Source organism: Cebus imitator, unplaced genomic scaffold, assembly GCF_001604975.1.
Source record: "Cebus imitator isolate Cc_AM_T3 unplaced genomic scaffold, Cebus_imitator-1.0 Scaffold419, whole genome shotgun sequence".
NCBI lineage: Eukaryota > Metazoa > Chordata > Mammalia > Primates > Cebidae > Cebus > Cebus imitator.
The window spans coordinates 1,213,132-1,229,541 of NW_016107734.1; the positions used below are offsets into that span (position 1 = coordinate 1,213,132).

At 48.6% G+C, this 16,410-nt stretch overlaps 1 protein-coding gene across 3 annotated transcripts in view; it reads left to right on the forward strand.

Annotated features, from left to right (window-relative positions):
- CALN1 (calneuron 1) overlaps nt 1-16,410 on the forward strand; it is a 623,445-nt gene that overhangs the window by 22,118 nt on the left and 584,917 nt on the right. Inside the window, exon 2 of one of the 3 annotated variants that reach the window (XM_017509722.2) lies at nt 14,432-14,623. The exons of 1 other annotated variant lie outside the window; for it this stretch is intronic. In XM_017509722.2, the coding sequence (XP_017365211.1) occupies nt 14,505-14,623 (119 nt within the window). In that variant the 5' untranslated portion in view covers nt 14,432-14,504. Of the gene's footprint in view, nt 1-14,431; nt 14,624-14,652; nt 14,676-16,410 lie in introns of those variants that run through there. One more of the 3 variants, XM_037731770.1, reaches the window with a different exon arrangement.

A 16,410-nucleotide genomic window follows, 5' to 3' on the forward strand; every position in this document is an offset into this window, starting at 1 on the left:
GGCATTTACCCAAAAGAAAAGAAGTCATTCTATGACAAAGACACTTGCAGATGTATGTTTATAGCAGCACAATTTACAATCGCAAGATGTGGAACCAACCTTCATGCCTGTGGGTTGTCGAGTGAATAAAGAAAATGTGGTGTATATACACCGTGGAATACTACTCAGCCATGAAAAGGAATGAAATAATGTCTTTTGCAGCAACCTAGCTGGAACTGGAGGCCATTATTCTAAGTGAAGTAACTCAGGAATGGAAAACCAAATACCCCATGTTCTCATTAATAAGTGGGATAAAATGAAATCTTATGATCTGAAATAAGATGCATGTTATAAAATAAAGATGAAATTACACCATGAGAGTTCACGTAAAAGATAAAGCCAAGAAGATAAGATGTTAAAAGCAGAAAGGTTGATGAAGAGAGAAAAACCACTGGGAGAAGGCGAGGATTTACACGAAGGGTGAAGAATTAGAATTATCCTTTTGGTTTCCGCTCCTGAGTCACTTCGCTCATAGCTGGGCTATGAGGGCGGAAAGCATGCAGTGAGCTGATGGACTGTGGGGACTCGGGGTGGGGAGAGGCCGGGAGTGGAGCGAGGGGTACAGACAGCATCTTGGGTACGGTGTGTGACGGGTGCACTAAATCTCAAAAATCACCGCCAATGAGCTCATCCAGATAACCAAAACCCACCTGTACCCTAAAAACTACTGAAGTTAAATAACATTTAACATCAGGAATCTGATTTCGGGGAAGTTCCTTGCTGGTAAGCCACCGTGTTGCTCTGTTTTCTCTTCATGGGCATAGCATAGGTGCGTGGCAGGCCAATAAGGCAATCATTTGGGAAGAAAATCAGGCCAGCTGTTTCCACTTAGGGCTGAGGTTCCAGGCTTGGGGGAGGTTAGCCAGGAGCCCAGCTGTTCTGTATCAGGATGACTCTAAGGCCCGCTGGGGAAAGGTTTCTGGGACACCTGTATTCATTCAGTCAGAGCCAAGAAGGGTGAACCAGTGCCCCTCAAACCCAGCCTTAGAGGAGTGCCTGAGCCAGTCCAGTCGTGGATCCTGAGGAAAATATGGTGGCCGAGCGCCCTGTCCCAGGATTCCGTGGGTTACCACAGAAGGAAGACTTACTCTTCAGGTCTTCCTTCTCTGGTAACCCACGGAATCCTGGGACAGGACATTTGGAGGGTGCAGTGAGGCAGTCACCTGGGCAGAGCCCCTTCCCAAACCCAAAGGAAAATAATTTGTTCTACCAAAAAGACACCTGCACCTGTATGTTCATCGCAGCATTATTGGTAAGAGCAAAGGCAATGAACCAACATAGGAGGCCATCAGTGGAAAATGTGATCCATATACACCCTGGAATACTACACAGCCATAAGAAAGAATGAGATCATGTCCTTTGCAACAACATAGATAAGGTTGGAGACCATTATCCTAAGCGGATTAATGCAGGAACAGAAAACCAAATACTGCTTGTTCTCACAAGTGGGAGAGAAACACCGGGCACACGTGGACATAAAGATGGGCAGACAGACACTGGGGGCTACTAGAGAGGGAAGAGAGGGAGGGGCAGAGGCTGAAACACTACCTACTGGTTAGGCACTACCTATGCTCACCACTTGGGTGACAGGAATATTTTTACCCCAAACCTCAGCATCACACAGTACATCCATTTAACCAACCTGCACACGTATCTTCTGAGTCTAAATTAGAGTTGAAATGTTAAAAATCTAACTAGAGTTGAAATGTTAAAACACAAAAACAAAAAGAGGAACAGGGAAAAACAGCTCATCAGAGAGAGGAGCTCCAGGTGAAACTTAGAGCCCCAGTGATTCCCTGCGTGGGGCTGAAAACACAAGACCCCTGTGATGGCGTTTAAGGCCGAGGTGTCCCAGGGCAGCGTGGATTACCTTGAACACACTAAGGAGGCTCTCACAACCATGGCTAATGAACGTGAAAAGCTAATGGACTCCTCTTCTTTCTCAAAGTCTCTGCCAACTCTGCCATCAAGAAGTATAAGCATTTAGAAAATAATTATACATCTGGACAAATCAGTTTCCGTCTACTGGATTGAATATAATCATATTAAAATATAATGAATACATTCAAACACACAATGCATGATTAAATAGTCACTTAGGAACCAGTGCTGGTAAAAGTATGCTGGCTGGTAACCAAGAACCATGCGACAGGAGCCCTCGGCAGCTGGGACAGCAGTGGGAAGCCACCGCAGACTTGCAATTGATTTCCTTGTCACCTTTGGTTCTGGTTCTAATTCACTGCCTCCCACCCTGGCTCAGGTGAATCCACACAAACTGGTTGTGGTTTCTGCATCCTGATTTTGTTGGCTGGTGCTTAATTTTTGTGACATTTGAGATGGAAAGCAGAGTCGGGGAGGCAGGATGTTTTTGGCGGGCTGGCAACCCAAGACCACAACCTTCTGAGTAGTCAGGTGTGCCAATCCCATTGCACGGGGCACCTCACTCACGTCCTCCAGGTGAGGACACCAAGCAGCAGTGATGCTTCTCAAACGCCCGTTGTCTGATTAACCTCGGCCTCCCGTCACCTGGCACCTCTCTCCGGCTGTGCTGAATGAGCCTATCAAGAGGGTCTCCGGCCTGCAAGAGAAGCTGTGTGGCCCTTGGAAGCTGCTCAGCCTCTCCGTCTCACTCTGCCCAATGAAGAGCCGGCAGTTGATTCGGTCAGTGTCTTTTGTAGGTCACTCTTCATGTTAGTGGATACTTTTAAGCCCTGTGTAAGGGCACTGCATTGCAGTGGGTGCTGAGAATGAAGGAGTCGGACCCCAGGGCTCAAAGAGATCCATGAGCCTGTGGCTCAGTCGTGGCCCTCCTGAGCCTCCTGCCAAGCTTCAGGATGCTGGGTCTCCCATAGTCTGTCTCCGGCCAGTGGATCGGCCTCATAGCTCACTGCCCCTGCCTGGCGAGGGTGATGGTAAATATGGTGTTAGTGGGTAATTAAGACATTAGCTGCCAAAGCTTAATTACTCTCAGGAGCATTTTAATTTTAGCGGGGGACTCAAAACCAGAAAGCCTTGGAGACAGCAGACATCATGGAAACAGAGGGAAGACGGAGTGTATGTGAGGATGTGTATGTGAGAGTGGTGTGTGTGGTGTGTGTGTGTGTTTATGTATGTAAGAGTGTGTGTGTGCATGTATGTGTGTATACATATGTGTGTGATGTATGTGGATGTGTGTGTGTTTATGTGTGTGTAAGTGCCATGCATGTGAATGTGCATAAGGAGTGTTTGCAAGTGCTGTGCGTGTATGTGTACAGTATGTGTATGTGTATGAATGTGTGCATGTGTGTGTAAATGAGTGTTGTGCATGTGAGTGTGCATAAGTGTGATTGTATATGTGTATGTGTAGTGAGTGTGTGTATATGTGCATGAGTGTGTGCATGTGTATATGTGCTGTGCGTGTGAGTGTGCATAACTGTGAGTGTATGTGTATGCATGTGAGTGTATACGTGTATGCGTAGTGTGCGTGTATATGGGCATGAGTCTGTCTGCATGTGTATATGTGCTGTGCGTGTGTGTGCATAACTGTGAGTGTATATGTGTGTATGTGTAGTGAGTGTATATGTGTATGTGTAGTGTTTATGTGTGTGAGTGTGTGTGCATGTGTTACTGTGTATATGTGTGTATGGGAGTGTGTGTGTTGTGTATATGTGTACATGCATGTATGAGCATGTAAGTGTGCATTTGTGTGTGTTTATGAGTGTATGTGTGTGTGTGTGCTTATGTGTGTGTGGTGTGAGCATGCATAAGTGTGTGTGTCCATGTGTGATGTGTGAGTCTGAGTTTATATAGGTGTGTAAGACTGGGCATGTGCAGTGTGCATGTATGAGTGTGTATGTTTGTGGGTGTGTGTGGATGTGTGTGGATGAGTGTGAATGTATGTGGATGTAAGTGTATGTATGAACATGTGTGTGTACATGTGGTGTGTATGTGCATTAGTGTGAGTGTGAGTGAGCGTGTGGTGTGTGTGAATGTTTATATGTGTGTATGTGTGGAGAGAGAGAATATGTATGAGTGTGTATGAGTGGATGTAACAGAACCTGCCTCTGTGATCTCTGCCAGTGTACCTGTCAGTGCAAATCCCTGGGGTGAGCCCAGGTCCGAAGGTGGTCACCAGCCACTGGTCTGCCCCGGGTGGGCTTAGAGTGAGCTGGCACAGCCGTAAAAGAGCCTTCTCAGAGCTGGACGAGCTGCTCCAGGAGGCAGATGGGTGACCCCAAACACTGTCCTACCAGGAAAGCCAGGCCTGCGGCTGGGGCCTCCATAGTCTGGGCACTTCCTTTTGGAGGTGGGAGATGGCTTCTCCAGGGACAGCTGGGCCACCAGTACTTCTCTGTCCTGTGGTTTGACTGCTTCTAGAAACTTCCTGGACTGGAGACAAGGGAATTTGACAAGAGCTTGATTTGGAATGTGGGGCTTTTTATTGTTACAGTTTGTTTTTCCCAAAGCAGGTTCCGTGGGGGCAGGGTGAGGGGACAAGGGTTGGGGCGACTCCTCCGGCAGCTGCCCCTGGGTGGGCACAGAAGCTAAAGGGCACGGTGGGCTTAGCTGCATACAGGTGACAGCTAGGCCCCTGCTGGGCCAGGTGGGGGTCCATGCGGTCATCAGCACTCTGAGTCCTCACTTGGGAGCCATCTGAGTACTTTCATAGTCTGGAGACAAGCTCCCACGTGGCCTCAGGAGGTGGACTGGCTGCTCTGTGGACAGTACCTCGCCCCAGTGAGGAGAACACGGGGCAGGGAGCAGGGGGCCAGGACCCAACCTGGGTTCAGGACAGAATTCTGTGCAGTTAAATGCAAAGATACTGCTCTTGGCCACCAAAGTTCCTGACGTGCTTGAGAAGCCATAGAGTGCTGTGTTTTCCAACTGTGTTCAGGTCACGGCACATAGTAGAGGTGATAACGTCTCTGAAACGCTCCAGGTAGTGAGAGAGGCGGCTCGGTGGCCAGAGGGACCCCGCCAAGATGGCCTAGTGGCCCCTGAGGGCTAGGGAGGGCTGAGGAGGGCTGGGTCACTAGCTCGGCACTCCTGTGGCCTATTTGCAGCAACTTAGCAGACAACTGTGGGAAACTGAGAACATAGATTTTTTTTTTCTTTTTTTTGAGATGGAGTCTCTTGTCATCCAGGCTGGAGGGCAATGGCATGATCTCCGCTCACTGCAACCTCCACCTCCTGAGTTCAAGTGATTCTCCTGCTTCAGCCTCCCGAGTAGCTGGGATTACAGATGGCCGCCAGCACACCCAGCTAATTTTTGTGTTTTAAGTAGAGACGGGGTTTCTCCATGTTGGTCAGGCTGGTCTTGAACCTCCTGACCTCAGGCGATCCGCCTGCCTCGGCCTCCCAAAGTGCTGGGATTACAGGCATGAGCCACTGTACCCAGCCCATACTTTCCCCTAAATTGGGTTACTATTATTAGTAACAACTTCCTTGCCACTTACTTTGCAGTGGATACTGACCCATCACTGCATAGAAAACCGTGAGAACAATTGCTGTAACAACGTCATACAATCATTACCTAGGTCCACTATTTCATTAGAGGTAGCAAAATGGCCATGTTCTAATCTAAGATCTTTTCTTTATTGGTTTGTGATTCCTCTCTGAAACAGACTTGCTTTGTCAACTATTTGGCTACCCTGTAATATAATCTGTATGGAAAAGGGAGGACAATTGTTTGGTTCTTTTCTTACTTATTACTTTTAAAACAGTAATTAACTTGAGGCCTTAGCAATTATGTTCATGTTCGTTTTCAGGATAATGAGTTGTACCATATTTGGTCATTGGATGTGTCTTCAAGTTGGTTTCTCTCTCATTTGGCATCACTGAGAGCTTACTCACTTTTAGGCCTCACAGGAAGTTCCAGCTGACTTTTCCTATTTCCTCCAGCGGGACTGGTTACTCTGCTGAAATTGGTATTTAGAGACCACAATTTGGGTGCTCATTGCCTGAGCTTTATACCTTGACATCTTTTCAGTGACAAAACTGACATGTCCATGTTTTTTTAAAGTCAAAAAGGAAATTATGAGTAGTTCACACTGATATTCAATCTAGATTTCAGAGTTTTTACCTAACCTTAAAATTGTTATATTTATAGCTCTTTTCTCTAACATGGAAAATCCTGGTTACTAATGCTGTTACATGAGTCTCTTATGTATGATTTCTTTGTGGTTCTTTCTGTCCTGAGACTATGTCTCACTTGGAAAGCCCAGTCACAATATTTTGTTTTAAAGTAACTCAAAAAAAAAAAAAAAAAGATTTTCTCTGTAGTTAAGCCATTAACTTGAAATACAGTTGTGTTTTTATGTTTCAGTTTATTTTCTATTTTAAGGAATTGCTTCACTTTTTCCCTTTGATATAGTTTTTTTTCAAATCTGTAAAATTTTTGATTTATTTATGTTTGTTGTTATAAATAGGTTCTGCTCATACATTACCTCCTAACTCAACATTCTTTCTACACATCATCCTATTAAGCTCTGTATGTTGAGCTTATATTCTAATGCTTTGCTAAATTCACCTATTATTTGTGATAGTTTTTCCATGGATTCTTTTGGATTTTCCAGACATATAACCATATCACCTTTAAATCGCTTTATTTTATTTCTTCTTTTGCCATCTTAGGCCTCTAATTGCTTGTCCAATCATGTTGGTTAATGCCTACAATGCAATGTTGACAGTAGAAGAGAGAGTGAACATCCTTGTATTTTTTCTGATTTTAGCAATAAAGTCTCTAATGCTTCCTGGAAAGTAAGAAGTAGGGTGATGGCTTGTGAGCTGATATGGAGGTATGTGTATTCATGTTCAGGAAACGTATATTGTTTTCTATTTTATTACGATTTTCAGTGTTAATTTAATTGAGGTGAGCCATTCATAGGTCTTGACTTTCCTTCTGAAGAACTAGGGTTTAGGATGTTTTGCTTATGTGATCCTAAGCTGGGACATGAAGGCACATTAGGGCTCCTGAGAAGTCTCACTTGAAGGATTGTACGGATGTGCTTTTGAGGAGCTAATTTCAGTTTTCAGATGTGGGCTTGGAATTTTGGCTTTGTCTGTATATATATTTTATTTTCATGATGACATCTAATTGGTTTTAGACAGAGATGGGGCAAAACAGGTTTCATTTTTACATCACATAGAAGGATTTCACTTTTGCATCTTTCAAGGAATTCCATGGACATTTTCTATGTCCTAGACCAGCAGTGGCGCGACCTTGGCTTACTACAAGCTCCACCTACCTGGTTCAAGTGATTCTCCTGCCTGAGCCTCCTGAGCAGCTGGGACCACAGGTGCACTCCACCACGCCCAGCCAAGTTTTATCTTTTTAGTAGAGACGGGGTTTCACCATGTTGGCCAGGATGGTCTCAATCTCTTGATTTCGTGATCTGCTCACCTTGGCCTCCCCAAGTGCTGGAATTACAGGCATGAGCCACCACGCCCAGCCAGTTTTAGATTTTTTGGTGTGCTTTTGAAGACATACTTTTTAGCATTAAGATATTTAAAATGATGGTCAACAGTCACCTCTGCAGAGTTAGTAAACACAAGTGAAATGATGAGACTTCATTGCTCATAAGCAGTTGAGTAGATGTGACAACCTCTCTTACATACTAAAGAGCTCCGGGCTCCCGTATTCCGGGAAATGCAGCGCTCAGCTGTGGGGCAGGCTGGAGCTCACACTCTGCTCCCACCTCTTTTTTGTCAGAAACTTGTACCCCATTACACACCATATGGCATGACCCATACCATGTAACATTTTGTCCAAAAGATATCTTCAGACAACAATCACATTCAGTCATAACAAAACTAAATTTTACTTGTGGGTTGAATGTGGTGCATCGTTGCAGAGTTTTAGAGGAAAGGACCACGTGCAGACCCATTATCAAGCATTACAGGGGGAAAAATTAGGATTATAACATGACCCTCAACAATTGTAAAATCTGGCAGAGACCACGGGATGCAAAAGACTCTAACCTGATGCCCAGTGTGGTTAAAACGGAGGGAGCATTCCTTGGTGATTCTTTGAACTGGGTCTTTGGGTAACAGTCTGGGAACCACTGTTCCCTGGGACTCCCAGAGGCTAAATAAAATCATTTAACCCTCATGAATTATTTACGCCCATGAGCAATGCAGGCCCATCCCCTCCATTTGTACACATTAGATTTTCAGCTCAATCCTGCTCCCAGTGACTGGAATTTTAGACACTTCAAACAGGATGAAATACATGACAGACTGGCATGCTGACTCTGCTTGTAACCCACGCACCAGACTGCTTGCTGAAGGTCACAGGGCCGGAGTGATGAGGGGCCAGTGGCTCAGACTGTATACATATGCCTCCCTTCCTCGTAGGCTGGCGCGGAGGTCCACGTGAGAGTATACTTGGGGCCAGGTGCAGCGGCTCACACCTGCAATCCCAGCACTTTGGAAGGCTGACGTGGGTAGATTGCTTGACTCTTGGTGTTTGAGACCAACCTGCATCTCTACAAAAAATACAGAAATTCACCAGGAGTGGTGGCGCTCGCCTGTAGTTCCAGCTACTCGGGGCTGGAGGTGGGAGGATTGCTTGAGCCCGGGAGGTCGAGGCTGCAGTGAGCTGCGTTGCGCCACGGTACTCCAGGCTGGGCGACAGTGCAGGCTTCGGCAGCTTCTCTGTTAGGTCTCTGCAGCTGGGTGAGTGTGCTTATGCATGTGTCTTTATAGGCTAAAAAAAGGGAAAGAAAAAGAAAGGAATATGTTTGGTGGTCATTTGTATGTATTTTCGTGACCACTGTGCAATCCTTGCATGTAACATAACAAAACTGCGCCTTCATCCCATAAATTTATACAGAAAGTTACTTATCCATGGTGACCATGGCCTTCTTGGTTTTGTCGCCAACATCATCAGCATCTTCCAGTTACACTCTCTGAGCTTCACATCTCTAGAGAGGCTTTGGCATGATGTCGGCTCCCTGCAGCCTCCACCTTGTGGTTTCAAGTGATTCTTGTGCCTCAGCCCCCTGAGTAGCTGGGACTACAGGCGTGAGCCACCACACCTGGCTAATTTTTGTTTTGTTTTTTTTAGTAGAGACAGGGTTACCATGTTGGCCAGGCTGGTCTCAAACTCATGACCTCAGGTGATCCACCTGCCTCGTCCTCCCAAAGTGCTGGGACTACAGGCGTGCGCTGCCATGCTGGGCCTATGGTTGGTTTGTTTTTAACTTCAGTGTGGCGCCAAAGGGAGCTAACATTGATTAAATGTGTGCTCAATACATGTTTATTGAGCACCAGTTATTTTCAGGTTGCCCCTGTCTGGGCCTGAGTGCCACACAGTGCACATGTGTACCCCGAGTGCCACAGAGGGGAGAAGCAAAGCCCCCTGTCTTGGATGCCCTCAGGAACAAGCTGCTCCTTCAGACTGAAGGAGCTGGGACAGTCTTCCTCTGCTCCGTGTGTTTGTGTCTGAGTTCCCAGCTTGACTCTGAGCTCTGTGAGGCTACATCTGTGGTGGCTTCACTTCTGCACGTCCCACCTCCATCCACTCTGTACCCAGTCCAGCGTCCTTCTGAGCAGAGAAGGAGCTCCGTCACTGTCTATTGGTGCAAAAGAAAAAAATGGAGAATGATAGCGTATTAGTCTGCTACTGCACTGCCGTAAAGAAATCCCTGAGACTGGGTAATTCACAAAGAAAAGGGGCTTAATTGGTCCACGATTCTGCAGGCTTTACAGGAAGCGTGGTTGGGGAGGCCTCAGGAAACTTAAAATTGTGGTGGAAGGTGACAGGAAAACAGGCATGTCTTCACATGACCAGAGCGGGAGGGAAAAAGAAGGGGGGAAGCACCACACACATTATTGTTTTATTTATTATTTATTTATCGTACTGTAAGTTCTGGGGTCCACGTGCAGATCGTGCAGGTTTGCTGCATAGGCATACACGTGCCACGGTGGCTTGCTGCACCCATCGCCCCGTCATCTACATTTGGTATTTATCCTAATGCTCTCCGTCCCCAATTCCCCCCACCCACTGCTGTCGCTCCCCAATCCCCCTACCCACTGCTATTCCTCCCTTTGCCCCCCACCCGCAGGCCCTGGTATGTGATGTTCCCCTCCCTGTGTCCATGTGTTCTCATTGTTCAGCACCCACTTAGGAGTGCGAATGTGTGCACCACACACTTTTAAACAGCCAGATCTCACGAGAACGCTATCACAAGGACAGCATGAAAGTGGGAAAAATCTGCCCTGTGATCCAATCACCTCGTGCCAGGCCCCACCTCCAACACTGAGGATTACAATTTCACATGAGGTTTGGGTGGGGACACAAATCCAAACCACATCAGGTAGCTAGCGTATGTAGCGCCTGCTCTGTGCCTAACATGTCACAATAGCTCTAAAAGGTAGGTGTTGTTATTATCAGGTCCATTTTGCAGATCAGGAAGCTGAAGCCCAGAGAGGTTAAGTAACTTGCCCAAGGTCACACAGCCCCTAAGTGACAGAGCCAGGATTTGAACTGCATGGTCTAATTTGATTAGTGATGTTCTTAACCCCATCACTGTACCATTCTCTGAATATTATGGGTTGGTAAAAGGGATGCAGGTGATGGAGAACTCGAAGGGTAGACCCAAGGCTGAATCACTTTTTGGGTGGATAAGAGCACCTCCTACTGGTCTGAGCCCTAAAAGACTGACTGAAAAGCTGACAAGGAGCTGGGTGCGGGGGCTTATGTCTGTAATCCCAGCACTTTGGGAGGCCGAGGCGGGCGGATCACTTGAGGTCAGAAGCTTGAGACCAGCCTGGCCAACATAGTGAAAGCCGTTTCTACTAAAAATACAAAAATTAGCTAGGTGTGGTGGCGTGCACCTGTAATCCGAGTTACTTGGAGGCTGAGGCAGGAGAATGGCTTGAACTTGGGAGGTGAAGGCTGGAGTGAACAGGGATCACGCCACTGCGCTCCAGGCTGGGAAACAGAACAAGACTCCGTCTCACACACACACAAAAAAAAAAAAAAAGGAAGAAAACAAGAGCTGAGGAGGACCCTCGTGTGGGTCTAGGGATTAGCCAAAGCTCTAACGTCAAGACGGGGGCTCAAAAATCCAGCCCCTCCCAGCTGGCCTTTCAGATGATGATTACAAAGGCAATTTGCAAATGGACTTTAGAGGACAAATTCTGGAAATTACTCCCCCTTCAGAATCGCATCAGGAAATGAGGTAACCAGTTAATTTGGGGACAAGGAAGCTTATCAGGAAATGCACGTTGGGTCCCAAGATGCATAAGGCCACAGGAACTCAGGAGGTGCCTGTCTTGGAGAAGCTTCCCGTTAAATGGGGGGAAGATGCAGGTCTGTCTTCTCTGCGGATACCAGCTTAGGGTGCTTTACTGGTTGGTCATGGGCGGTCACACCGGCTTGTGCAGGGCAGCTTGGCTTCCCCCATTACCATGGCAGCAGGCAGCTGTGACTGGGAGAGGGGAATTCTGGAGAGATGGCTCTGGCTACAGGGGCCAGCTCCATTTTGGGTCCCCTGGTTCTGTGTTTCTATGGCGCATCCCAAGTGCTGCAGTGAGGGCACCAGAGGCTGGCTGAGCAGCAGGGGCAATTGTTCCTTACGGGCATCTGCCACCTTCAGAGCTGTGGGCAGCTTCCAAGTCATTAAGTGGATTGGGCTCAGAAGCCGGGCGACCATCAGCCTGGAACACCCTTGCAGAGAGCTCCCGGCAGTTCTTATGTGGGTGCCCTGCTCTGATGTCCACGGTGCCTGGAGGGACCCGACAGGAGAGGGGACTCAACATATACAGAAGTTTCTGCACATGGGGAGCAAATTGCTGCTTTTTGAAACATGCATTTACCACCAATCACAACTTTCATGGTGCTGGGACTGCCATGGCAACTAAAAGCATATTTGAAAATAAAATGTCATTTTTTTTTTGCATTTCTACTGTAATGACACACTTGTTTCTCCTGTTTAACTTAACGAGCTAACTAGACAAGTCTCCAAGAGCTCCAGCATGTGCGGCATGTGTGGGGAAGTGGGCGTTGTAGTGTGTGTGAATATGAGTCATAGGCATGTGTAAGGGAGCGGCGTACGGGTGCGTGCTGATGGGGACAGAGTGTGCAGCTGTGTGAAGCTGCGTGGGAGCCATGTGGGTGCGGGGGTGAGTGCTCCTGGGCATATGTCTCAGGAAACAGGCGTGTGAAGACTGGCCTGTTCCCCCTTTGCCTTCCGCCGTAATTGTTAGTTTCCCGAGGCCTCCCCACCATGCTAGGTGGGCCTAACATCACCCCTAGGCTATGAGTGATACAAGGCTGGTGTGTGAGCACACGTCTGAAGACCAGTGCTGGTGTGTGTGTGTGCACACACGTGTGTGCCTGTGTGTGCGTGGGTGTGCATGCCCATGTGTGTGCATGCGTGTGCGCATGTGTGTGCATGCCTGCATGTGCGTGTGTGTGTACATGTGCGTGCGCGTGGGTATGTGTGTGTGTGCACGTGTGCGTGTGTGCATGCACACGTGTGTGCGCGTGCGCGTGTGTGTGCGCGTGTGCATGTGTGTGCACCCGTGGGCATGTGTGTGCGTGTGTGCATATGTGTGTGTGCATGTGTGTGTTTAGGCCAAGTGCGATTGTGTGGATGTGTTGCACACGTGCTGTTTGGTGAGACATGGCTTCTTGCTTTGAGACACTCTCTTTAATGTGTCTTTCAGATCCAGCCCAATCACAGGACATAACACCCTTCCTGTCCTATTTCGTCATTCCTGTGGGATGGAGGGCCCAACTCCATCCCACAACCTTCAGAGAACCAGAGACCTCAGAGGTCAGGGGCACCCAGACACCATCTCGTCCAGCTCTGAGCTAAGGCCGCTGGGGTTTCTGGTCCAGGTGGACATGACAAAGCATCCATTTGGTTTATGTGTCTGTCCTTCGTTCATTTATCCCAGTGGCAGATGAGTTACACACAGTGCTTTGAGAAGAGCCTGTTTCATGGGAGCCGAGTGAGGCTGACTTTGAGTGGTTACTGTGTGCACATTTACAATAATCTACAACAATGATGTGCACAGTCCACATACAGCTCTTCAAGCCTTCTTCATGCTTTCTGCAGTTATTTTCTGAGCCTGATCTCCTAAGAGCTGGCGTTGACAGGGGACCATTTTCCCGGCATGGGCATGCACCTGTCACCAGAATCGAGAGAGCAGAAAGAGGGAGGCTGGACTCTTCCCAGGATGCGACGTTCAGGGGCCCAGCGGTGGGAAATGAGGACTCACCTGTGTGTTGCCATGGGAAGCCATTGCACGCGGCAATGTGCAGACATCCTCATGGGCACAGCTGTCTCGGATGGGGACCTGATGCATGGTGGCCAGGGCCTTGCGGGCTTCGTCACCAATGTCTTTGAGTTACACGCTTTGAACTTCACATCTCCAGAGAGGCTTTGTCTTCATTGCTGTTTGTTTTTAACTTCAATATGGAACCAAACAGAACTGACATTGATTCAATGTGTGTTCAATACATGCTTACTGAGCACCAGTTATTTTAAGGTTGTCCCTGCCTGGGCCTGAATGCCACGCCGCAAAACTATTGCCACATCTGAACTACCAGTTCCCATCTGAAATATTCCCTGCTGGGGTTTTCTCCACACAATGTTGAGAGGAGGGAGAAGCTTGTGGACCAATGACAGTGGAAGGAGGCAGGGATGAGGAGTGCCTTAACCCAGCCAAGGGAGAGGGCCAGGTCACGGACAGCTTTCCAGAGCAGGTGGCCCCTGAGCTGAGTTGTAAGGGACAAGTAGACAGTAACTGGATATCAGAGAGCGAGATGGAAAGAGGATTTTGCCACTCGGTGACATCCAGCAGACCTAGAGACTCCGTATGCGCGGGCTTTAAGTCCGCAGGGCAGCTGGTGACGGGATGCCATCTTGGGTGCTTCGCTTTAAGGAAGTTAGGGAGACCTTGCCCTGGGATTGTGACAGCATCGCCAAGCCTGGGAGGCCTGGCAAGGGTCCTTCGCCGTTAGATGGTGATTTCCAGCTCAGCCCCCCGCTTCGTTTCTGTGGCTTTCCTGCTGTCCGCAGCAAGGAAGCACATCATGCTGGTGAGGTGCTTTGCTTCCTTGCAAGCTGCAATCACGTCGGTGGCCGTAGCTCTCACCACACTGCTCGTGTTCCAGCAATGCCCACAGGAGCGCCAGTGGAAAAGCTCCTGTAAATATGAAGGTTGGCTCCAAAAGCCCATTATTGGCTGGTTATGCAATACCCTCTGGTGACACTGAGGCCTGATTAATAACAACATCTGTCACAACTGTAATTATGTTTCTTGTGCCAGGGTTGTGTTTCTACCATTGCCCTGCGTGAACACAGAAGGGAGGGTGTGAATTATTTAGGCGGCTGGCTTTGAGAAAAAGAACCGCCCGGCACTGTGCAGGCTGTAAGTGTCTGTCAACTCCTTGCAGAGTCTCAGCGCCTTCGCTGACGTTCCTTTGATGTGCTCCTAAGTCTCTCTGAGAACATCGCCCTGGACCCCTGATGCGGCTGCCAGAGCAACCCGGAGAGGGGAAGCCTGAGAATGAGAAAAAGGGGGACGGAGGAGTCCTCGGAGGGGGAGAGGAGCCGCCGAGGAGCCAGGCCCCCGACTTCCCCACCTGGCAAGTCTTCTTCCCCCAAACCCCAGCACCTAGATTGTTTAGCAGCCCTCAGGTAGCGGGTGGCATGGGGTCCGGGAGCCTTTGCTGCTGCCGCGTGTCCAGGCTGGAGAGGAGGATCTATGACGTGGGTGCCGGGGAGGGGCTGCCTCAGCTGGGTACAGAGATGCTCTCCCCTTTCTCGGGCCTGTCTGAGATGTGTGGACGGGACAAAGGGATGGGTTTGCAACTGACTCTTGGGGAGGGACATGCTTGTTTTCAGGCAAACAACGACAGATACAGCTCACAGGGTGTGGACTACACAGTGGCACAAAAATGGGGGCTTTGCATAGACAATTTCAACCAATTCTCAGGTAATTTCATAGGGGTGTTATTAATCTCACTTCATAAGTAACACAAACATTGGGCAACTTGCCTGCGATCACACAGCCAGAGGCAAACCCGGAATTCCTACCCAAGTCTCCCTGAATCAAAAAAAAACAAAAGAAAGAAAAAAAAAAAAATCATGTTCCTAACCATTAGGCTACCCTGCCTTTCTCTGGTCATTCATCAGCTCAGGGTGAGGAGTTTTCTATGCAACCAAGCCACAGGCCTCCCTGGGTTTTCGATCTTGCTCTTTTTCTTTTCCTTGGAGACCCTCATGGCTTTACAAACAAGAGGAGTTTCAACTGTGGGCGTGGTTTGGTATAGAGGGCAGTTTTGATCTGTGTGATGCTGGCATGAAGGAGGTGGTCTATGGCGAGTCCTGTAAGTGGGCACGTTCTGAGGTTGTCTCCCTAAGGCTGTTCAGAATGGGAGCTCTAGCTCTGTCCCCAGCTTCCAGTGGCAGCTGAAAGTGTACATGGTGAGGGCAGGGAGTTTAGAGTTGGGCTTAGGGCGAAGAAAAGGAAGTGGAAGTATGACTGGTGACTTCGGCAGTTTCTCCCATGAGCAGGGGGCTGGGCTGCGGGCCAAGACACGGGATGCTACCAGATTGTTCAGAACCTTCTTCAGCACAGCTTGACGTCTGGGAAGCTACGGGCGGGAGCCAATGAGTCCCCTGGCCAAGGGAATGCTTACCTACCCGGGGAGCCACTCTCCTCGCCTCTGAGGAAGGGTCTGGAATAGGACACGTGAAGCTGGAGATCCGTATGCTGAAGGGCAGGCTCAGAGCAAGGAAGCCTGGCTGGAGTCAGAAAACATCTTGAGATGGTCTCCCCATTCCAACTCATCCCTTCCAGGAGAGGACCCCCCCAAGGCAGGCACGGTTGGACTTCCACCAGCCCAGGATGAATGAAAGGGTGCTTGACACCTCCTCTGGAAAAGGGGTGGGGCCTGTTGAGAAAAGGAGGTAAGAACTGAGGCAGAGAAACATTTCTGTAAGTCCTGGGAGGGCTGCATGGAGTGACAGGCTTGGCTGGTGCGACGGAGGAAAGGGAATGTCCCCACCTCTGTGGGTCTGAGGAGAACACACACAAAACAGACAAGGACACTTTGCTCAACACACTGTCACATTAAAAATATTTCCCCATTTGTTTCCGCATTTTTGGGATTTGGCATTTTTTTTGGCCAGAGCTGCGAGCGGCATGAATTAGGCAGTTTAGTGTCACCTCCTCTGGGGGACAGCAGTGACCCAGGAGTCAGTGTCTCCCAACGCATCTGCTTCTCCTTGGGGGCTGAACGTGAACCCCGTTTGGACTTGGGTGCTAAGGATCTCTGCACCTCCTGGCTTATTTCCATCACACACACACACACACACACACACACACACACACACACGGGTGTCTACACCTGCTGGCTTATTTCTATCT